Raw genomic sequence first — 25569 nt, 5'->3', positions numbered from 1 at the left:
AGATGTTCATAGTTCCAGGATTTAAATAGTACGTTTTCATACAGGTCAGCCCTACAGTTAACACTGGTGTCTATGTTAAAAATAATCTGACAACTGAAAGAAAAAAAATTAAGCGATGCTGTAGCATCTTGTTTTCATTAGTAAAATGAAATTGGTTGACATATTATGGCTCATGCTGATAAAGAATCCATCTGTACATTAGAACTTATTCAACATATGCAGTATTCTTTTCAATACTTTACTTTCTAAAAGCTACAGATCTCCCTCCCTGCAAGCGATGATACAGCAATATATCCTACTGGAAATACCTGGAACTGAAACTACTGGTCACCCCTATTGCTAGTGGTAATGCTAGTGTCTGTCAGATCAGGGGTATCATTGTTTGTTTGTGGTAGAGCGCAAATTACACTAGACATTTTCTAAACAGAAAGTGGTATAAACTCCTTGTCCTACTAAGCTTGACATGAAAGAGAGCCAGCCAAATGAAGGTTAGGCAGAATGGGTAAAACATAAAAATAGAGGGGTTAAGGTGATCTTTGGCCAGGTCTTTCTCTGTTCAGACAGTAAAAATCAGCTAGATTTCTCATAGGAAACATAGTAGAATTCAGTCTTCAAGTGAGGCTTAAATATGGAGAGGTTATTGGCCTTATTGATTAGCTCAAGAAGAACTTTCCAGACACAGCACATAGCATTGAAGAAGGCAGACGAATTTACATGAGAAGCTGACACATGGGAGGATAAGGCTGGCACCACTGGCAAAGCAGAAGGAGTTGAAAATGACTGGAAACGAAGCACAGGTGAATAAGTAAGGAGGACAGAATTCAGCAGGCCTTTGAAAGCAGCAATAAGAAGTTTAATTTGATGCGGTAAAGGAGGCTGAGGGATTCAAAGAGAGCATGACAGTGAAAACAACAGGCAAGAAAGACTATTTTTAGCAGAGGTGTTTTGCATGGACTGGGGGGGGGTGTCAATGTGTGTGTTTGGGAGGCCAGGGAGCGGGATATTGCAGCATTTGACATAAATGAAGGAATGAAAGAGAGCTGTAGTTGGAAGGAAGGAAGGAAGGAAGGAAGGAAGACAGACAAAGATGGGTCTTAGAGATATAGTGGTAAGGAACAAACTATGCCATGCTACATGGAACACCTTGTTTTCACAACACAAAAGCAATTGCCACTTTTCCTGTTAAATACATCTGTGCCCCAGAAAAGTGCCACCAACCCAAACTAGTTGAAAAAAAGAACAAGGCTTCATTCATTTTATTTGGATTAGCTATTACATAGAGACAAATACAGTGGGACAAACAAAAATACTTCATGGTTATATTATGTTAGCAATAGTAAAGGCCCAGTCTTGCAAACCCTCACGTGAGGCACCATTACTTACCTGGTGCCCCAATTCCACCACTGAAGAGGTCTCACATCAGACAAGTTCTCTCAGGTGGTCATTTGGTGTCCTGGGAAGGTCATACAGCCTTGTTGCACCTCATCACAGTGAGGGCCCTCTGCAGAAACTCTATACTGCTCTCTGTCTCTGCCTCAAGCAGAGCCTCTACCTACAAGTGCAGCAGGGTCGCAAACACCATTCAGAGATCACCAAAAGACCCATTCAAAGGATCGTCAATCTTTATTCACATTCTACTTGTGATCATGATTAGTGCATGCTAATTTCCATGACTATCAAAGTATAATTACTATGATTCTTGGGAAAAAAAAGTCTATACAATATATCTTAGAAAATTACTCCAGCAGGGTTTACTATAAATTGTGTAGTAGCATGGTTTCCAAATAAGTATGTCCTTTGTCAATCTGAGGAGCAGATACAATCATTGGAGTTGGCACCTCTTGCAAAAAGAGAACATGGAACATGCTGCTTGGAATCCACAGAGCAGCAACGGTATCCAATTAGATTGGTGCTAAATGCCCTCACATTGACAGTCACAAACCAAAGAATGAAAATTTAAAGATAACAAGGAATGACAAAAACCATACAGGTCTACATCCATTTTTTTAAATTTAGCGTTTATTAAAATATTCAGGCTATAGATTACTGTAACTTGCTTCACTCACTGTTTATTATTGCTTCCTTCTGCCTCAAAATGGAAATCACACGCACTTTAATGAACGCATGGACAAACAACTTCTGAAGAAAAAAACCTTGAGCTTTCTCTTGCCATTTAGTGGAAACCGTGTGAAGGCAAAATGAAAAACACGGAACTCTGAACTTGTGTGTATTTTAGGGACATATACAGGGACATCCCAGAAATGTTTGAAGTGGTACGCAATGTCAATCCCTGTGGAGCCATCCCTGTTGCAGCCACTGGCCCCTTCACCCTACCTGCTGAGTCTGCACCACGCTCAGCCCATCTTTCAGTCCATTCCAGCCCACCCAGGTGCAGTGTCACTCCCTACCCCAGAGAGGGGACATGGGCTATCGGAAGTGGTCCAAGCCAGGAAGTCTCCCAGTGGGAAACCCTGGTGCAGAAGCTACCCCCATGGTAGTGGTGAGGTGGGTCAGCACTGTCCACCTCACTGTCCACTCAAATTTGTCCCTGCCAGATCTCTGTCATGACAAGAGGACAGCGGGTTCAAAACTGAGTGAATGGCGCTGTGATCTGGTACACAGAGGTAGAGGGGATGTCACACCATTCACTCAATTTTGGCCCCACTGCCTCCCCATCATGATGGAGGGCCAGCAGGGCCAAACCTAAGTGGACAGCAGGGCAGCCAGCACTGCTGTTTCTCATCACTGCCAAAGGGAGGCACCAACCATGCATGCTGTTGTGGGCACCGTTGGACATATCTGATTCCACAACTTCATGAATAAACTGGTCTGACTATTATGCATAACAAAGTGAGCTTCCAGCTCTCTATACCCCAAGTGTTAAAATTTTATCACTTTTGTTTTGAGATTTTGTTTTCTTTTTTAAATACGTAGTACTCAAAAATAATAGTCCGATTACATGCCTTGACCCAATAAAAAGCAGAGTTCCTTATATGCTGAAAAATAGACCTTTTCCCCCTCTGTCCTAAAAACCCATGACAAGTATGTGTAACCAAATTCACGTGTGCCAATATGCCAAGAACATGCTCCCAGGAATACAAATAGCATCAACTCGTATATAAGAACAAAGAAAAACTATAAAGATCCCAATTTGCAGGTTTTATTGTATGACCTTCATCCGGGATGAAATCAACAACTGCTTTTGCACTTGCCAGGTTGCAAAAACTATTTTCTTCCTCAACCTTCAATAAAAATCAAACTCCAAACAGTGAACAAGAGTCAATATCTTGAAACAGTTTAACATAATAATGAGGTACATACATCTCTTCACCGTGAAAAAAAACATAGAAAATATATGTTTATCTGCTCTCTTTATTAGTCACTGTTTGCATTTGTTGTGGTATCATTTAAACAAACAGAAAACCAAGCGCCCATTCAGAGTGGTTCTTAAGTCTAAAGTCATATTTACACTATGAAAACTCTACTGGCATAGCACTGCGAGTTAGATTGGCATAGCTACGTTGCACCAAGGTGTGAATCTTTCATATCCCTGACAATGTAACCAGGTCAACCTACAGTTAAAGTGTAGACCAGGCCTAAAAGATAACAAACTGTTAAAAGCGTATCAAAATTAACTTTCTGTGTTTTGCTACAAAGGTGCCATCTGCAGCCTTTTTTATTTAAATTGAATTTACTAATTCCGTATTAAACTACCATGGGTTCAGCTCCTGTTGCTACAGGTTCAAGCTCAACTGAGTGAAAAATCACCTCTGGTGCTTTTCTCAAATTTGGAGGCTCCACGAGCACAAGATGACTAAGGATAGTGACCACAGATGCAACCACAAGGACTAAGTCTTATCAGTACTAAACATTTTACTAAAGCAATAAGTAAAGCTACAATTTCCCATGCATCTATAAATCCTACAAAAAATCCATGCAATGACTCAGACTGTAGTCCTACTAACATCCTCAAAGATATTTTAGGGTCCAATGGACCTCTCAACTGAGAATCATCAAGAGAGGGATTGTTCCTGCTGGGGTTTCCTGTTGGGTCGTCCCTTGGGGTCTTCCAACTTTTACCCAAACAGGAAACCTCTTTTATATTGTTGTTTAGACCACACCTACTACCTTATGCATATGCATGAGGGTTTCAACACTTTTCCTTATCCGTACTTCCACACCCCATGAATACTGGAGTGCTCCATTTTTCATAGATTGTTTCTTAGTTCCTCTTATTCTCATTAGTAACTATGCACAACATGTAACCTGCGTCAGGACAGGACATTCCATGATGTGACAATCAGATGTCTCGTGATCTTGGACGACAAGCCTTTTGCAATCTAGGGTTTTGTACCATCACCTACTGGCACATCTTTTACAGTAATCTTGTGGCCTTGCTGGCACAGGATTGTTCCTAGATCACCCACTCATGTCAAGCGTTCTTAAACCTATGACCTAGTATGGCTAAGCTAAAAATCTTAAATGTCTCAGCCTGTAGCATTCTTGCCATGCCTATATCCTTAAAACACACTCATCACTCTTGAATACTTGCCATTCTTATACATCTATAATCCTATAATTTAAATCTATTTAGCATACACTGATTATATATGAAACAACATATGAGTGGAGCAGAACATTAAACAAAATGATAAATGAATGATAAAATGAATTAATTAGATACAAATCTTATTGAAGCATAGCCTTGGAAATATACTTATGACATTCTATTTAAGGCTACTTTTGATATACTGTATAGTCCATGTTTATTTTTATTATCTAAGAAAAAACTACTTTAATACAACATCAAGGCTTGAGGGGTTAACTGCTGAAAAGTCAAGATATTCAAAGTTATGGTTCCCCTTTAATTCAGGAAATGTAAGACTCTACTTAACATAGCATAGTCCTTCTTCATGACAAGGGGTCTTTCATTAAATGCTCACACAACATTTATGGAGTTAAACAAGTCACTATAAACTGTAAGAACATATTTTTCATGTAGCTATACATTTGAAAAATATATTACAGAAAAAATCCACAGTTGCTACATATAATAGTTTGTACTATGTTATTTGCCAAATAGTATGAGACGGTACAGTTTTGTATGACCACATAATGAAAGGCATTATTAAGGTACTGTTGGAACTCATTGTCTAAAGTCAAGTTGTGATTGGTCTTTTGACATAGATCTAAGTATTTACATCTACCACAAAGGCAAGTTCACGCATGTCATCACTAGATCATCTCACTAACATGAGAACCAACACTAAAACTGGATAGCCCTGCTCTGATCTATGGATCCAGCTGCAAGATTTAGACCATACAGTAAGCATACACTCCCCTTGTCTCTGTAATGGTAAAGTCTAATATCTTTTATTGGACCAACTTCTGTTGGTGAAAGAGACAAGTTTTAAGCCACACAGAGCTCATCCACCTTGCCTCTCTAAAATCCAGGGCCAATATGGCTACAACAATACTGCAAACATATCATTATGGAAATCAGGGAGAAATGGGGGAAATAAATCAAAGGCAAAATATACTCAGATAGGTCGGGGGGGGTAGGGAAGGGGAGAAAACTGCATGCCTCAAAAAAAAAAAAAACTTGCTGACACCAACTTTTTGTCAGCTTTTTCTGCCTTATTTAATATTGTTTTCCTTTTCGCAAATCAGCAATGGTGACAAATAGGAGTATGACCTGTCCACATGTGACCTCTCTCAATTTCAAGCACAGGATAGAAAAACCCATTTTCCCTCGTATTTAAATTATTTTTATAAAGTTGTTCAGAATTTTCTGGCATTATTTTCATTATTACTGTTCTAAACTCCAGTATCCCTGAGCCTCCCACTCTTATTTTGCTAGTGTGCTCTGTGCACAGGTAAGCTGCTTTTTTAAAAGTTTAACTTCCACTTAGGAGGCTAAACTGGGACCATGTAGCGAGACCCTTATTTAAGCTGAATACTACCTTACCCCACATATACCCCTCATTGATTTAAATGGGATTACTCAAATTGTAAAATAATATTCAACGTGAGTAACAGTATCACAATCCAGCCCTTAGCATTAGTCATGCAACAGAGAGATCTGAAAAGCAGCAGTCACCTCTGAAGCACTCTTCATGGGAGTGCCTGGACAGGAAGAAAAATAGTTTCCTTCTGAAAAGTAGCCACTTGAGAAGCAGTGGCTCCTGAATTTCAAAGAGAAGCTACAACCTCCCTAAAATACCCTGGCTGCAGCACATTGTAGATTCCTGGACTACATGCATGTTTGACATCTACCATAAAAAGGCAGTCAGCTCCCAATTTATCTTTATTCAATGCACTGAATGTTTCTGCATCCCCAGATTCATTAATAAGTTGTGTTATACAATGCGCACTATAAAATTTCATTAACTGCTGTGAAAATAAATAGTTGATATGTTAAGGAGGTTTAACTGTTGAAGGAAGAGAGCATTTAGCAGCACTCAGGTTGGCCAGATTCCCCATACCCTTTAGAGAATACATAAACTAGCTCTATAAGAAGAGATTCATTTTCCTCTGCCAACCAAAAGTACAATTCTGAGACCACCACTTTGGTGCACCATGTAAAGTTAATGACATAAAGGCAGTGCAGCTGCTCACAATGAACTGGTTGTCATAAGGAAAATCTCATGAAAAATGGTACACAGTAAACTTCAGCTCTGCACCTTTCTTAAAACTCTGACTCCAGGTTAGGTATGGTTCTCTCCCATGGTATCTGCTGTTCTTCAGGTCCCCTGCACTAGATTGCAGCCCTCACTACAGTTTCTTTAGTAGTTTCTTTCTTTCTTTTTCTTTGGGGGAGGGGGGGGGAGAGATAGCTCAGTGGTTTGAGCATTGACCTGCTAAACCCAGGATTGTGAGTTCAAACCTTGAGGGGGCCATTTAGGGATCTGGGGCAAAAATTGAGGATTGGCCCTGCTTTGAGCAGGGGGTTGGACTAGATGATCTCCTGAGGTCCCTTCCAACTCTGATATTCTATGATTCTTTATGCCATTGCCATGGTATAGAGAGGCAGATGATTTCTCCAGCGGCAGAAACAGCTTAGGCACAACATACATGGCTTGGCTTAATGGTGAAATCCTAGCGGATCTTAAACATAAAAAAGAAGCTTACAAGAAGTGGAAGGTTGGACATATGACCAGGGAAGAGTATAAAAATATTGCTCGGGCATGTAGGAAAGATATCAGGAGGGCCAAATCGCACCTGGAGCTGCAGCTAGCAAGAGATGTCAAGAGTAACAAGAAGGGTTTCTTCAGGTATGTTGGCAACAAGAAGAAAGCCAAGGAAAGTGTGGGCCCCTTACTGAATGAGGGAGGCAAGCTAGTGACAGAGGATGTGGAAAAAGCTAATGTACTCAATGCTTTTTTTGCCTCTGTTTTCACTAACAAGGTCAGCTCCCAGACTGCTGTGCTGGGCATCACAAAATGGGGAAGAGATGGCCAGCCCTCTGTAGAGATAGAGGTGGTTAGGGACTATTTAGAAAAGCTGGACGTGCACAAGTCCATGGGGCCGGACGAATTGCATCCGAGAGTGCTGAGGGAATTGGCGGCTGTGATTGCAGAGCCCTTGGCCATTATCTTTGAAAACTCGTGGCGAACGGGGGAAGTCCCGGATGACTGGAAAAAGGCTAATGTAGTGCCCATCTTTAAAAAAGGGAAGAAGGAGGATCCTGGGAACTACAGGCCGGTCAGCCTCACCTCAGTCCCTGGAAAAATCATGGAGCAGGTCCTCAAAGAATCAATCCTGAAGCACTTAGAGGAGAGGAAAGTGATCAGGAACAGTCAGCATGGATTCACCAAGGGAAGGTCATGCCTGACTAATCTAATCGCCTTTTATGATGAGATTACTGGTTCTGTGGATGAAGGGAAAGCAGTGGATGTATTGTTTCTTGACTTTAGCAAAGCTTTTGACACGGTCTCCCACAGCATTCTTGTCAGCAAGTTAAGGAAGTATGGGCTGGATGAATGCACTATAAGGTGGGTAGAAAGCTGGCTAGATTGTCGGGCTCAACGGGTAGTGATCAATGGCTCCATGTCTAGTTGGCAGCCGGTGTCAAGTGGAGTGCCCCAGGGGTCGGTCCTGGGGCCCGTTTTGTTCAATATCTTCATAAATGATCTGGAGGATGGTGTGGATTGCACTCTCAGCAAATTTGCGGATGATACTAAACTGGGAGGAGTGGTAGATACGCTGGAGGGGAGGGATAGGATACAGAAGGACCTAGACAAATTGGAAGATTGGGCCAAAAGAAATCTAATGAGGTTCAATAAGGATAAGTGCAGGGTCCTGCACTTAGGATGGAAGAATCCAATGCACCGCTACAGACTAGGGACCGAATGGCTCGGCAGCAGTTCTGCGGAAAAGGACCTAGGGGTGACAGTGGACGAGAAGCTGGATATGAGTCAGCAGTGTGCCCTTGTTGCCAAGAAGGCCAATGGCATTTTGGGATGTATAAGTAGGGGCATAGCGAGCAGATCGAGGGACGTGATCGTTCCCCTCTATTCGACACTGGTGAGGCCTCATCTGGAGTACTGTGTCCAGTTTTGGGCCCCACACTACAAGAAGGATGTGGATAAATTGGAAAGAGTACAGCGAAGGGCAACAAAAATGATTAGGGGTCTAGAGCACATGACTTATGAGGAGAGGCTGAGGGAGCTGGGATTGTTTAGTCTGCAGAAGAGAAGAATGAGGGGGGATTTGATAGCTGCTTTCAACTACCTGAAAGGGGGTTTCAAAGAGGATGGCTCTAGACTGTTCTCAATGGTAGCAGATGACAGAACGAGGAGTAATGGTCTCAAGTTGCAATGGGGGAGGTTTAGATTGGATATTAGGAAAAACTTTTTCACTAAGAGGGTGGTGAAACACTGGAATGCGTTACCTAGGGAGGTGGTAGAATCTCCTTCCTTAGAGGTTTTTAAGGTCAGGCTTGACATTGACTGGCTAGGATGATTTAACTGGGACTTGGTCCTGCTTTGAGCAGGGGGTTGGACTAGATGACCTTCTGGGGTCCCTTCCAACCCTGATATTCTATGATTCTATGATTCTACATAGCTCTGCCTTGCTCTCTTGGCCCAGCACATTCTCTGGGCCCTTGACAGATTTTCCTTCTATGTGGAGCCATAGCACCAATTGTTAAGGGTGTTCGCCCACAAACCATAGAAGAGGGACATACAAGATAGTCAGTCTTTTATGTTTTAATTTTTAAAATAAAAATAAAAGCCATAGCAAAAGTGGTGAAAGCTCTGCTGCTTGAGTTATTTAAAACTAGCCTGCAATCAACTATTCCAAGTAAATAGCAGCATCCTGTTTCAGGAGAAAAATGGGAGAAGAGGTATTTTTCCTCTAATTTCTCTGATGTTATGATTGTTTAAATCAATATTAGCCCAGTATCCCCCAAGCTGAGTCAAAAAAAGTTCTTGCAATTACTTTACATAACCAACTTCAAATTAAATTACATAAAAGGTCATTCTTTCCATAACAATCTCATTTGCATTTTGTCAGAAAAAAAGTTTCCTACTAATAACAAAAAACACCAGACCATGCACCCAACCGGCTTTGTGCCCACTCTCGTTATTTAATACTAGCATAGAGATTTTCTGTTCAGGGTGAACAAAAATTAAATACAAAATTAATGAGATGGAAAGTATAATGCATAATTTAAATTTAGATTAATATAAATGGATGCTAACTTCATGTTTGTTTTATAAAAAAAATTAATTGAGGGTTGGCTGGCATAAATGTCAGACACCAACTCATCTGAGCCAGGAAGTTTGACATTATTGAGGACGCTAATTCCTGAAAGACTCAAATTTGTCATTGAAGTGTGTCTGGGCTCTACTTCTCCCCTGTGATCACGGTGAATTGTAGACCAATACTGGTGCCTGAAGGTGTGATTCTGAGTTATTCAAAATGCATATGGAGAAAGGAAAAGAGCAGTATCTTTTGGGGCTGGACAGGCCCCTTTCTAAAACTGATGTTCAAAAAGAAGACTCCTCAGCCATTCTGAAGAGCAAGAGGGTCTCCTGAAAAGCCTTAAAGTTCTAACCTAGATCCCAAGGAGGAAAGAAAGCCACCTGGAATGCCTTAGGAGTGTAAAGGAAGTCTGTAGGGTTTGGCTATTTCCTAAAATGGAGAGGAAGAAACAGTGCTAATGGGTGGGAAGGTGAGCAGAGTTTTGGGCATAGTTAATAGCAACTGTCCTCCCTCCTCTATCATACAGAGTGGTCAGATACTGCATGGTTCCTCTTCTTTGTTTAATAAAAGCAATTGCAAAGAATCATTCAAGTCTTTCACACACTTCTAAAGAGCCCCTTAGCCCTTTCCTGTAGCATCCCAAATGCAATACATCTATGAGTCTTTCCCTCAGACACTCCAAGTGAGCAAGATGCAACCCTCTTTCATCACATTCATTACAGAAATTACAGACAGGAAAAGAGGGGGAACTGTGTTAGGAATGCCCTTAAAACCACCATGCTATCCAATATGGAGTCCAAAACCCAAAACTAGGTACTACTGGGGTGGGAAAAATGAAAGATCCCCTACCCACTGTCTCATATGTTTTAGCATGGCTTCTGCAACACCCACACATATGCTCCACTTCCTGTCTTCATAGGAGCCCTCTCCTACATCATCAGTAAAGTGAGAGAGACTCCTTTCCCACAACCAGGAAGTGTGGAACTTAAAGAAAATTCCCCCAACATTAGATAAACACAATATTTAGAGTTAGAGACAAAGCCACACTTTTGGGTCAGCTGTGAGAGAGTGCTGAAAAGAGGGAGGATGGTCCACTGGACAGGACATTCTATTGAAATTCAGGAGACAGTGATTCAATTCTCTTCTGGGGCCTTGAGTGACTTTAGTCTCTCTGTGCCTCCGTTCCTCACCTGTATAATGTGTCACCCCTACCTCCTGGGGTGCCACAATGCATTGAAGACTGAGGGGCTCAGTCACCATCGCTAAACCCTGATGTTCTCTCTGGACGGAACAGTCTGAGGAGCAGCAAAGTAGCAGTAGTCCCTGTCGGAGAATGCCTGACAGAGTTTAAATTAGCGCAGTAACTTTTCGAAGAAAATGCCTGAAATGAACTAAGCAAGCATTTTTGTATTGGTGAAAATTAATTTAGGCAGGGGGGGAAGAGACATGTTTAAAAATAACTATAAAAACTATTGTTTACACCACTCAAAACAAAGATTTAATTTAAAGTGGGCAATGTAGGTTAATAGAAAAGTTGTCAAGATATATCTCAAATTTAAAAAGTTGTTAACTTTAGTTTATAATAAAGCTATGGAAACTTGAGACTGAAATCAGTTTTTATTTACTTAATTATTTTATTTAGATTCTTACACATTTTACAGAAATTGGTTTTTGGAGGAAAACACACTTAGGGCCTGACCCAACGAGGTCAGTGAAAAGACTCTCATTTTACAATAAAATTAAATAGAAAAAATATGATAATACAAAATTCAGATTACACAATTAAAATGTATGTCCCAATCCTACAAAGGAGCATACACACAGATTCTCACTTTTGTGAATGGGCTGAACACAACTGTGCTAAGATTTGTTTTATATGCAACCATTTGTTTCCAATATTTTTTTTACTTATTATAATTTGAGTCTCTGTTCTTTGATAAACTTATTCTTGTTTGCACTATAGCTACAATTAATTACTGTGTGGTAAGTGGAGTGGTGATCACTATAGGGATGTCACTCAGAATAGCTGATGACATGGACTGGACTGTGCTCTGGTAGACTGGGCTTGATGGAGGGAGACTTTATCAAGGTCATAGAACCACTTTAATGCAATCAGAAATCCAACGAGAAATGGACCGAGCTGTTACTGGTTGACCTCTAACTCTCAGCATAGGCAACAAAAACCCTGGGAGAGGGTCTAAAGGATTTAGTACAATCCACAGAGCATGTCAACGCCCTACAAAAGTCTAAAATGCGCAATTTCCTTTCAGCTTTGGAAGAGAGAGGTTTCAGGAAACACACACGGAAGATTAATAGTTTGATTCAGGTGGAAAGCTGATACTATCTTTGGCATAATCTTAGGGTGTGGCCTAATACAAACTTTAGGAAGACTGTGAAAGAAGGACTAGCTAAAAGAGCTTGAACCGTCCTTGCAGAAGTGACTGCCACCAGAAACGCTGTCTTCCTGAACAACAAAGATACCAATGTTGTTGCCATAGGGATAACCCATTAGTCTAGAGTAGACTAGGTTAAGGATCCATAAAAGGTATTGAGTCTGACAGAGGTGGGTAGATGCTGACAAAACCCTTCAGAAATCTGGAAACCAGAGGGTAAGAGAAGATGGAAAATCCATCCCCGGAGGATGCAGAGCAGATATGGAAGCCAGATAAACTCTCACGCAACTAACTGAAAGGCCAGATGATTTCAGGTGTAACGAAACAGTCAAGTACATTTTTGACCTCTGTGTTGAGACTGCCCAAATTGAAAATCTTTTCCAGTTTGCAGCATCTGTAGCTCTAGCGCATATATGTAACTAGTGCACCTAGTGCCTGCTGTTCACCAAAATGGCTTGAACATCTTGGGTGCACAATCTCTCATGAGTATTCAACCAGACATCATCCATGCCATGAGGTGGAAAGATTGGAGACTGGAATGCAGGGACCTGCCCTGGTTTGGAGATAGATGATCCTTGACTAGGGCAAAGTTGAGGCATGAATTGAGTAGGGCATCACTGGTGATGTGATGGAAAACCAATGTAGATCCATGAACCAGTAGAGCCTTGGCCAGGCTAATGCCACTAGGATTCAAGTTGCTTTGTTTCTTTTCAGTTTCCTTAGAATTGGAGGGAATGCATATAGGAGACAACTGAACCAGGGGAGAAGAAAGGCTTCTGCAATGGAACCCCAGCTGCCCCCAACCATGGAGCAAAATCTCTTGCACTAGTTGTTCAGGTTGGTAGCAAACAAGTCTATCAGTACCCCCCACTGATGAAAGATTTTGAGGATGTTCGTTCTGATTGACCACTCGTGTTGGTCTATGAAATCCCTGTCTGCAATTGTGTTCCTCACTCCTGGAATGTGGAATTACTTGAGGAAGACAGTTTCTTATACGTACTTCCACAAGTGGACGACTTTCTTGCATAGTTGAGATAATCTTGCACCTCTCTGCCTGTTCAGATAAAACATGGCACTGGTGATGTCTGTAAGAACTTGTATCACATGGTTCTGGATAGCAGACACAAACATCTTGCAAGCCCAACAAATAGCTCTGCACTCCAGAAATTTATGTGGAGAGAACTCCTGGGTTGACCAAAGACCTTGTGCCTGAAGTTGACTAAGGTGGGTCCCCAACCCTTGGTAGACATCTGTTACCAGGGTCGTATTCAAAACTGGGGACAGAAAGGGAACCCCTCTGCACACATTGCACAGATCCAACCACCAGTCCAGAGACTGGAGCAATCATGGAGTCTGCATGTCTAGAGAAGGCACAGTAACCCAATATATTGAATGGAGCCAGGCCGGCAGACAGTGATTGTGAAGTCTGGCATGAAAAAGGCCACGTGGCCCAGGAGATGTAGGCAGGCATGCACTGTTGTCACTGAGTTGCACTTGAGACTTTTGGACAGAAAGGCTACAGGCTGAAATCTTTCCATCAGAAGGTAAGCCATGGCAGTCATGGCATTGACGTCTACATTGATAAAGATTTTGTGTAGTGTTGGTTATAACTTTGATCTGTCCAACTTTAGTTGCAGGGCCAGATGAGAGAACAGCTGCATGATGACGCGCATGCTGTTTTGGATTTGGAGGTTACCTGATGTACTGTAAACTAGCCAATCATTCAGATAAGGAAATATCTGAATGCTTAAATATTATATGTGGGCTGCCACCACTGAGATGCACTTGGTGAAGACCCTCAGAGCTGACGAAAACTCAAAAGGGAGCACCATGTGCCAATAACGGCTGTTGCTTGCTATGAATCAAAATAATTTCCTGTAGCCGAGAGGCTTTGTCACATGCAAGCATCCTGTAAATCTAAGGCACCAAGCCAATCTCTAATCCCCAAGGAAGAAGCGAGGGTGACCATCCTGAACTTTGCTTTCTTGACGATGCAGTTCAGCTTTCTTAGATCTAGAATGGGATGAAGGACACCAGAAAACTTTGAGACCACGAAATACCATGAAGAGATAACTTTCCCTCTGTGTTGGTAAGGGACCTCCCTCTGTCGCTTCCAATTCCAGAAGAGACTATTTCTTGAAATAAAATGGTCTCATAAGAAGGGTCTCTGAAAAGGGACTGGTGGGTGTGGGGGGGGGGGGGAAGAAGAGGGGGCGAAGAAGACTCAGAAAAGAGAGATGAACTGGATAACACATCCCTCTTTCACTGAGCTGAGCACTTACTTGTCTGACATGATCTCTTTCCAAACACAGAGAAAGAGAGACAGGCATCTTCCAATGGATAGGAATAGGTGTGCCATCCTCTATCACTCAACATGACTGCTTGGAGGTTAAACTTGTCTGTGAGAAGGGCCTGTGGACAAAGCCAACTGGCCACTTCAGGGAGGTCTAGACCTTCTTTTGGTAAAGTCTTGTGACCACTACTGGAAAGAGGATTTATAGTACAGGCGAGATCTAAACTGCTTCCTCTTTGTGACAGGCTTTACTGGCTTTGGTCTGTTCTGAGGGAGTCTAATCCATCTGCTATGGAACATATATGTACATAATCACTAAATTAGACAGTAGGACAAAGGGTCCAAAAACAAGTACTCGTGGAAAAAAACCCAACGAAGTGCCTGACAGGTTTAATTTCTCAATAACACAACTACATTTGCAACAGATTATATAAATACAAAGAAAATATTTCCCCTAATGTGTATTACTTATGAATTTAATATTAACGATAAATGAGTGTATTTTCCATGGTATCACAGGGCCCAATCTGATATGATGTCTGTTGCAAGGCGTTAGAGCCCTCAGACTCCCACTGACCACCCATATGTCAATAGGAGTTATGAGTACTAAGCACCTCCTGTGATTATGCCCATATTCAGCAGGATGTTTATTATTGCATTTTCAGTATCAGATTATGTGAAATATATGTATTTCCTGCCCATTTTTTGACTTTTTTTATTTTCAATTTGTAGCCAAAAATGTCTTTCTGAAGCTCAAGAAAAATAATTCCAATTTTGCAACCTATTAAAAATTCCAATCCATTTTGTAGATAATGATCTCATTTAAAAATTGAAAAACTGACCAGAAAACAATCCACTCTAGAAGTAAACAGAAATTGTAATAATGAAGATACTCTTTCACAGACAAAAATATTTTAAGGGAGAACAAACCTTTAAAGCCATCAGGATACACATCAGGAAGAAATTTAGTGCTGACATCCCCCTGAACAAAGTGTGGATGGATTATCACTTCTCGCAGTAAAGCTATATTGTGAGTCACACCTATAAATAAAACATTGAGTCAAATCAGATGAATGTGTTAATCACAAGCAATATTGAGAAACAAAGAAAACAAAACAGATTCAGGGGGCAGCTTTTTCCCCCTCAGACTGAATTCCAGTCAACTAATTTGGCAACCATGGCACTGACAGAATCTTTTTTGGGGGAGGGTGGTCCACCTAGCACTCAGACATTGGCTATTTCTGGAGGATTCATTTTAATTAAGACAAATCTTTGCAATTCTCACTTCTCCTGACAGACACTGATCCAAAACCTAACGAAGTCAATAAGGGCAAAAAGTGACCATAAGGTTTTTGCTTTAGTCCAAGCAGATACAGGCAGGACCAAAAGAGAGCTCAGTGAAGTCCCATCAGAGTATCACTTCCATACCCACAAGCTCAGCATTTCCCATTAACCACACCCACCTTGACATTCTTTTAGAGACATCCTGTTGGGAAAGTTATGTACATAGCAATGAAAACACCAGTTCATTAAAAGATTTTACCTCACCTAGCTTGTCTCTCAATTGAGTTTGAAGAATTTATATAAGATTTTATAACATTCTGTCATTTATAATTCATGAAGGTTATCTATAGATCTTACAAAAAATCGAGTTATCTGTGCATTCTTCATACTTGCACACCATCCTCTCTAGAATACAATCTTCATATCCTCTTACTCAACCTTGCCCAGCAAAATCTCTAATCAAGTTTTTCCACTCCCCTGTGCCTCTCCCCATCTGCATTACATGGCAATAATGGCCACAAACGGTAAAATACTGGTTTTTGCATTTTCCCTTCTGCTTATCCTTTTCTGTCTCTTTCTTCTCCCACCTTTTCTTTTATTTTGTCTTTTTTCTCCACTTTACTGCTTTTGGGGGACATTGTGCCAGCAAATAAGTGGAGCTTTTGACTGCTAGGAGACAGAGAAGGCCAGGATCCATGGGTGAACTGAACTCCTACATTCCCCACTAAAAACCCTCCAAAGAACTCTGCTCTCTGTTGCTTCTGACAGTCTCCCACAACAATATAGCTCAAAAGCATGCAAGTTGTATTTTAATACAGTGCTCCCTCAAAAACATTCTGCAATAAACCCCATGTACTGGAGGAGTATCTACCACAGAGAGAAAGTGAAAGAATAAGTAAACTAATCATTTATTTTCTCATTGAAGCAAAAATCTCTCATATCCACAACCTCTAGGAAAACAAACTTACATTCAACTCCACTTTGCTAGAAATATTTAAAATTTCTTTCAGAAAACTATATTGACTATATAAATAGCACAACACACTTAAGTCTATGTAATTTCATTGAGATGTTGGTGGAAGGTGATGACTTTGTAGTGGTGAACGGAGAGGATGGAGATAGCAAAAATAAAGCATCCTTTCTGGTGAAACTGCTTATATCTGCTATTGATGCAATTCAGCCATTTCTAAAGTTAAAAAGTTTTCCCTTCTGAAAGCCAGTTCTGGAAAGGATAATTTAGGTGTATCCAGAGAGTAGGTAATCTCCATCAAAGATCACTATCCTTACTCTTTCTTTAAATTTAGGGAAGGACTTTTAGCAAAAGATTTCCAAGAGCCATCATGAGCATAACAAAGATCTGGCTAGAGAATAGTGTCCCACAGTAAACAATGGCATTTCTTGGAACTTAATACCGTTATCAGAGTTATGTAATTATATGAAGAGCATAACCCATATAATATTAAGTGGGGTGAGCACTTTCATTAAGAGTTCTAACATTCAGAGGAAAGCTTCCTAGCTTTGTATTTTAGAGATTGTCACTTCACAGGTACATTTTCAGGGATCAGTAGAAACTGCACATCAACCTTGAAGACTGCTTAACTGGTCTTTCTGATAACCATAATTAAAAATAAAATATGAAATTGCTGTACTATTTGCACCAGAATAGGTAACTATAGTCAAACTTCACAACTGCAGATCTAATGAACTATTTACATTCTCTTTTTTCTGAAATGGAGATACTGCCTCAGCAATACAGTGAATTTTTTTTTTAAATGCACTCCCCCCCCCTTTTTCTTCTCCAGCTTTAGAAACATGAATAACATTCTTGTTATCTTATGCATAACCCAGTTTGCACACTTTTTAAAAAAAATTTCCCCCTACAGTCTGCTGCCGGTGTGAATTTTCTAGCTCTCTGTGTGGCCGATACTGAAAACACTTTCAACACATGGAATCTGACTTTGGCCTTAAGTAACAATGTTGTAGCTCTAAAGACTAGTTCATGAGCCATTAACCAGCACCATACATCTAGTTCAATTCTGAGAATTTGACCATGTGATTAAAAGAAGATGAGTTTCTAAGCCACCTGGGTGATTAGGTCATCCAATCTCCCTGGAAGTTTACATACATATAACATTCCATTCTTTATACCTCCAACAAACAATTTAGTAAAAACAGAACTGTGACAGAAGATAAATGAATGTAACTTGGGAATAAATGTAATCTATATTTTGGATACTACAGAGCAGAGCTATCCAAGCATAAGACTAACTATTGACTTTTCCCCTAATTTTCCCACTAGACTAGAAACTGTGGTAAATTAAAATATGACAGATTTTCAAGAGCAGCTTTAGAATTGTAATTAAAAACACAACAGAGTAGCCCTTCAGTGTTCTCTGATTGAATGCAAAAGGTAATATTACAATGTGAAACCGTATCATCTCATGTTTTTCTTCTCTAAACCGCTATAAGATCCCTGTTGAGATGATGGCTGATGACAGATGACAGAGATCTTGGTGTCTCAATTGATTGCCCCAAAAGACCTGAAATCAAAAACCACCATGAGTGTCTTAATTCATTCCAAACTATGTGTAACAGGGGAAAAAAAAAATCAGAGGCTTCTGCACTGCTTTCAGCTCTAAAAGTCCTTCTACAAGTTCTATAAAAGCAGGCAAGCCTAGGTGTTTCAGAAGCAATATAAGAAGGGTGTTCTACGTATGTAAATTAGCATTTTAATATGCAATAGTTTCCTTTCAAAGTACCATGGAAGACTGTATCTGTTCCCAAGATCACTTGTTTAAACAATGGATGGATGGTTGATCTACTCCTTAAAAGTGAGTTTACAGCTTCAATGATGTTCCTAATCACAGACTGAAAAAATAATAATGTGCCACCCTAAGTCTTCAAAAGTCTAGAAGTTTTAGATTTGCAAGCCTGGAGATTTGGAGCCTGACCTCTGTCAAAGTTCATAAGGTCTCCATCTGTGTGTGAATAACTGCCATGCTACAGAAACGTGGATCCCTAGAACAGCTTGCTCCTGACTACCTGCTGCTTCCCAAACACTGGCCAGACATTAGCCCCCACTCTCACAGGATCAAACAGAGGCCAACAGGCACGGCTTATTTCATGCAAAGTTAGAAACTAAACTATATTATAGCCATTCTGCAATTGACTAATTCTGCCATCAGCCCAGGACTTAAAAATAAAAAAATAAAATCACATTTTGTAATCCAGAGACAATGAGATAAAAAAATCACTAAAATTCAGTTTCATTTTGTTTCCTTCATAAAACCACCTTTTATTTCTCTACCTCTCATTCACATTGAAGAGAGTTGCCCATAAAAATAAGTATCACAATCACAGCTTTGTTGTTCCCCTCCCTGACCTCTTGTCTACACTGCAATAAAACACCAGTGGCTAGGTCATGTCAACTGACTCAGTCTTGCAAGGCGTGAGCTGCAGGGCTATAAAACTGCAATGTAGACATTTGGGTTCAGACCAGAGCCGAGGCTCTGGGACACTCCCCCTTGTGGGGTCTCAGAGCCCAGGCTCCAGCCCAAGCAACTACACTGCAATTTTATAGCTCTACAACCTGAGTCCCATGAGCCCAAGTCAGCTAACCTGGGCCAACTGTGGGTGTTTTAGTGAAGTGTAGACATGCACTGTGAGGCAAAATACAGTAGAGTTTAGTAGTAGTCACCAACAGGAAGATTTTTCTATTATATTGTCCACTGTAAAGTATTAATGAAACAAAAGATCTGCTTAAGATGTACTTTTAATTCTTTATCTATTATTAGCCATCTATTAATTTTGAGACAATATTCCTCAACAGCAGCCTCATAAAAGCATGAGGATTCTTTGGGTCAATGCCCTAGCTTTTAATTTAAGAAGACCTAGCACTATATATAACAACATCTCTTGGGTCCAATTAATTTTGTGATCTGAACTAACTTCCTAGCGAACACCTGTGCACATTAAAAACCAAAACAATCTGGCATAGTTTGATTAGTAATCTTGGTATCCTGGTTTAGGAACAGAAGGCCCAAAATCCACTGTCAGAGTTATACGATGATGCATACTGCCTGCCTATCTGCACTGTACCTGGTCCAACTCCATGCTATCTGGAATATGCTCGTGGAACAAAACCACAAATACCAATAAATTCACCTCTTTTTCAATTAAGTTTAAAAAAAACAAAAAAATACACTACAGCCAAGCTCATGTGTTGCCCTTCTCCAATACCATCACCAAAGTGATGAAGTGATAAAAATAATTTTGTACAAAGCAAAATTATACATAAGCGATGCAGATGGGATGATAAACAAATTACAGTAGTTACTAAAAGCAAAATAAACTTGTTTTTTGTGCCTTAGCATTCCATGAGTAACATTTGCACAATAAATATTTACCGACATATTCAGTGTTGATTAGCCCTTTTACAGTATTAAGCTTCTGTCAGCTTGACATTCACAAACACAAATCTGCATTTATCCATGTAAACTTAATTGGAGCCCTACATGCCTCTCCGCAGATAAACAATTCAATATATTTAACTTGCTGAGAATTTTAATTGTGTTAAGTGGAACGGAAAGAACTTTATTTGCATGCTTATTGATTGCTAAAACATAACATTCATTTTATGCAGAATTTGAATTGACTGATAATTTAGCAAAGCTAGTCTGAAAAAAACACTAGTACTGTACTTTACAAGTCATTACATTCAGTAGGTATTCCATTTCATTTCATTAGGACTTCAAAAACTAAATAAATAAATTCAAGTATTACATTGAGTTACAATTTCAGACAATGATCATTGGAGCAGTCGAGATGTCTGCAGGTTTTACATCTGTTATAGCAGGGCCTGGTGCTGCTTTGGGTTGGTGGTCCTGGTCTATGGGGAATGTCCTTCTGATGACGCACTTGGAGTGGTTGCGGCGGGTTGTCTGAAGGCCAAAAGAGAGGGTTTGGAAAGAAATCTTTCCAGATGTTGACCCCATTACCTATGGGTTGTAATTGTTTAATGATACCCCATAGGGATTCCAGTGTGGGGTAGTAGATAACAACTAGGGGTATGCGATGCAAAGTAGATTAATTTTTTGAAATAGGTTCTCACAGAATATTTGGGTGGTCAGTTGCATGATGCGATCTGCTTCTCTGGTGGAGAGTCCTTGTCTGGTGAAGGCAGTTTTAAATCCGTTAAGAGGTGTCTTCCTTACAGTATATTCTGTAGTATCTGAGGACCTGGCTCTAGATAACAGATTCCTTAATGTGTCTGGGTGGTTACTGGACCTTTGAAGGGAAATGTGATTATCTATGGGTTTCTTGAACATTGTTGTTTGTAGGGTTCTGACTGTGGTGTCCAGGGAGTTGATGCTGGTATGGGAGTGTTCTAGAGAGAGTTTGATGGATGGGTGGTAGCTGTTCAAGATGTAGTAGAAGTCTATGACGCAGTTTAGGTCATTGTCAAGAGGTTGAAAATATCAATGCATCTCAAAATATATCTTTGATTTTGTGGTGCATTTGTCCAGAAATTCTTCATCAAGGTGGCCATGAAGAGGTTGGCATACTGGAGAGGCTTCCTAGTACTCCTAGCTGTTCTCATGGTTTGGACAAAGTATGTTGTTGAACGTAAAACTGTTATGGGTGGAGATGGAATATACAAGTTTGGCAATGTGTTTGAGGTGGATATCAGAGTGTTGTACATTCACTTGTAGATATGGCTGCAATGCCGTCATTGTGAGGGATGAGGCAAAATCCATGGTTGCCGTGATGTGTTCTGAGGGAGACTGTTAAGGCTGCAGAGTTTGTGGAGAAAGACAGCTGTGTCCTGAGGGAAGCTGGCCCTCTGTGTGGTGAGTGGCTTGATGATGGTTTCTGTGAGTTCTGCTATTCCTTCAGTAAGAGTGCCATGGTCAGATATCCTGGATCTGCCTGGTTTCCCTTGTTTGTGTATCTTGGGAAGCCTGCAGAAGGGTTTTTTTTGGGGGGGGGGAGGGGGGAGATAATCTTGTAGAGTTTCTCTTGGAGTTGCTTGGGGAAGGATTTGATAACATCCTTAAATTCCAGGGTGAACTGTGGTGTGGGGTTTTCTTTGAGTTCTTTATACTGGGTGGTGTCAAAGAGTTGGCAGTTGGCTTGAGTTGTAGTCATCACTGTTGAGAACTATGATGGCACCCCTTTTGTCTTCTGGTTTGATCACTATCTGGTAGTTAGATTTCAGGGACTATATATAGGCATCCGATTAAGTGAGCTGTAGCTCACGAAAGCTTATGCTCAAATAAATTTCTTAGTCTCTAAGGTGCCACAAGTACTCCTTTTCTTTTTGTGAATACAGACTAACACGGCTGCTACTCTGAAACCGGTTATATAGCTGTTGTCTCAGCCGCAGAGAGATTGTGGTGGATGTGAGGTTTGTTAAAGATTTCACAATCTTTTTTTTTTTTCCCTGAAGCACTCAAAGTAATGATCAAGTGTGTGGTGTCATCCACTAGCTGTCCAGTCATACGATTCTTTTTTCTTATGAAAAAATAGTTGGTGGGGAGGTGGTAGTGTGGCTGGTATTATCATTGTGAAGGAATTCTTTGAGGCGGAAGCGGTGAAAGAATTCTTCCAGTTCTCCACAAGTTAGTATGGAATCAGGTTCTCTGATGGGGCAGAAGTTCAGTCCCTTGGAGAAAACAGATAATTCTGCTCCAGTTAGGGATCGTCTTGATAAATAGACACGGTTGAGTTGTTGAGTAGTGTCCATATGGTGGGTCCGGATGCAATAGTTTATCCTGGAGCAGAATTATGTGATGATTTCTTGTTTGAGGTGGTCCCTTCTGGAGTATATGAGGTGCAGGAGATGGTTGCTCAATTTTTCTGAAGTCCTTCTGCAGAACTGTTCGGCATACTTGGAATTGTATGTAGTAGTCAGAGGGTTACAGATGGTGAGTCCTCTAGGATGATGTTTTCTTTCTTGCATTTTCTAACAAAGTAGATGTCGCTGTTTTACTTCCTTTTTCTTCTTGTGGTGCAGTTTCCATTTCAGACAGCAAAATTCTGTATCTTCCATTGTTGTTTGTGGTGTTGTTGTAGCCGTATTGATGACAGGATATTAGAGAGACAAGGTGGATGAGGTAATATCTTTTATTAGACTAATTATTATTGGGGGAAAAAAAAGCTTTCAAGCTACACAGATCTCTTCTTCGGTTCTGGAAAAGGTACTCAAGCCTGGCGTACACTAGGAAATTGGGTTGGTATAACTATGTTGCTCAGGAGTGTGAAAAATCCCCATCCTTGAGCAATGCAGTTAAACTGACCTAATCGCCAAAATTCTACCATCGACCTAGCCACCATCTCTCTGGAAGGTGGATTTCCTATGCTGATAGGAGGACCTCTCCCATCGGCACAGATAGTGTCTTCACTGAAGTGCTACAGCAGTCCAAACAAGCCCGCAGGGCATCACAGCTAAATACCAGGTAAAACAGATTTCACATCTCTGCAGTCACAGGACCCAAAAAAAAAAAAAAAAAAAAAAAAAAAAAAAAAAAAGAGGGGTTAGTGAGTTACAGGTTGTTGTAATAAACCACTAATCCAGTGTCTTTATTAAAACCATGATTTTCAGTGTCCAGCAAAGTTATGAATTTAAGTTCCCAGGCTTGTCTTTTGAAGGTGTTCTGCAAGTTTCCTTTGAGGATGACAACTAAGAGATCAGATGTGGAGGACTGCTTTGTGAAGAGAGTGTTCATTCGTTATTCTCTGAGTTCATTCTGCTTCAATACAGGAAAAAAAACCTCCAACTGCACACCCCCAGTTGTCACCTACCACCTCACACTGGAACCCATACAGGGCAACATTAAATAATAAGAACTTAAGAATGGTGATACTGGGTCAGACCAATGGTCTACCTAGCCCACTATCCTGTCTTCTGACAGTGGCCAGTGCCAGAGATGTCCAGACCAAGCTTCTGGCAGTTGGAGTTTTCTGGAGACACCCAGAGCACGGGGCTACATCTCTGACCATTTTGGTTAACTGCCATTGATGTACCTATCCTCCATGAATTTATTTAATCCTTTTTTGAATACAGTTATACTTTTTTGCCTTCATAAGATCCCCTGGCAATGAGTTACACAGGCAGAATGTGAATTGTGTGAAGTATTCCTTATGTTTGTTTTAAACTTGTTGCCAATTTTCATTGGGTGACCCCTGGTTCTTTTGTTATATGAAAGGGTAAACAACACTTTCTTATTTACTTTCTCCACACCATTCATGATTTTATAGACCTCTAATATATACACACTTAGCTATCTCTTTTCTAAGCTGAGCATTCCCCATCTTCTAAATCTCTCCTCAGGTGGAAGCTGTTCCATAACCTAATCATTTTTGTTGCCCTTCTCTGTACTTTTCCAAATTCAATCTTTTTTGAGATGGGTTAACCAGAAGTTCATGCAGCATTCAAGGTGTAGGCCTACTATGGTTTTTTATGGTGGCATTATGATATTTTCGGTCTTATTTTCTATCCCTTTCCTAATGGTTCCTAACATTATTAGCTTTTTTTCCCCTGCTGCTGCACATTATCAAGATCTCTTTTTTGAGCTGCAAAAGCTAATTTAAACCCCATCATTTTGTATGTTTAGTTGGGATCATGTTTCCCAACGTGCATTATTTTGCATTTATCAACATTGAACTTCATCTCCCATTTACTTGCCCAGTCACCAAGTTCACAGAGATCCCTTTAATTCTTCGCAGTCAGCTTTGGACTTAACTATCTTGAGTAATGTTGTATTATCTGCAAACTTCATCACCTCAGTGTTTAGCCCTTTTTCCAGATCATTTACGAATATGTTGAACAGCACTGGTCCCAGTACAAATCCCTGAGGAACCTCGCTTTTTACCTCTCTCCACTGTGAAAACTGATCATTTATTCCTTCCCTTTGTTTCCTGTCTTTTAACCAGTTACTGATTCATGAGAGGACCTTCCCTCTTTTCCTATGACTGCTTACTTTGCTTAAGAGCTTTTAGTGTGGGACTGTCAAAGGCTTTCTGAAAGTCCAAGTACACTGTATCCACTGGATCATCCCATCCACATGTTTGCTGACATTCTTAAAGAAGTCTAATAGATTGGTGAGGCATGATTTCCCTTTACAGACATCAACATACTGAATTCACCTATGTGTCTGATAAGTCTATTCTTTACTATAGTTTCAACCAATTTGCCTGGTATTGAAGTTAGGCTTACTGGCTAGTAATTGCAAGGATTGCCTCTAGAGCCTGTTTTTAAAATCGGCATCACATTAGGTATCTGCCCGTCATCTGCTACAGAGGCTGATTTAATCGATATGTAACCTATCTCAGTTTGTAATTCTGCAACTTGATATTTGAGTTTCTTCAGAACTCTTGGCGAATACCATCTGGTTCTGTTGACTTTTTACTGTTTAGTTTATTAATCTGTTCCAACATCTCATATTAACACCTCAATCTGTTATAGTTCCTCAGATTTGTCTCCAAAGAAAAATGGCTCGGGTATGGGCATCTCTCTCACATTACAATCCATACTTGATGGAGATCGCATCCTTAAAGAAATCTTTCCTGAACCCCCCTCTTCTGGCCTTCAAACCACCCCCCAGCCTTGCAACACTCATCATCAGAAGCAAGCTCCCCACAGACTAGGACTCTCAAACTAAAAACAGCACCAGACACTGCCATAAGAACAGATGCAAAACCTGCAGAAATATCTCCACTGCTACGATGATGAATACACCCCACAACACACCTTTCAAGTTCCATGGGTCCTATACATGCCTACCACAACATGTGGCGTTCCTCATACAGTGCACCAAATGTCCCAGTAAAAACTATGTAGGTGAAACCAGATAATCACTGTGCTCTTGAATGAACTCGCACAGAAAAATG

The 25569-nt window shown here is 40.5% G+C and overlaps 1 protein-coding gene across 1 annotated transcript in view; it reads right to left on the bottom strand.

Moving 5' to 3' along the window:
• PCCA (propionyl-CoA carboxylase subunit alpha) overlaps positions 1 to 25569 on the bottom strand; it is a 408049-nt gene that overhangs the window by 170455 nt on the left and 212025 nt on the right. The window contains exon 18 of the mRNA XM_038386634.2: positions 15325 to 15435. Coding sequence (XP_038242562.1) covers positions 15325 to 15435 — 111 coding nt within the window. The remainder of the gene's footprint in view (positions 1 to 15324; positions 15436 to 25569) is intronic.

This window comes from Dermochelys coriacea, chromosome 1 (genome assembly GCF_009764565.3).
Source record: "Dermochelys coriacea isolate rDerCor1 chromosome 1, rDerCor1.pri.v4, whole genome shotgun sequence".
NCBI lineage: Eukaryota > Metazoa > Chordata > Testudines > Dermochelyidae > Dermochelys > Dermochelys coriacea.
Note: the sequence above shows the minus strand (reverse complement) of the source record. Positions and strands in the feature narration are given on the sequence as shown.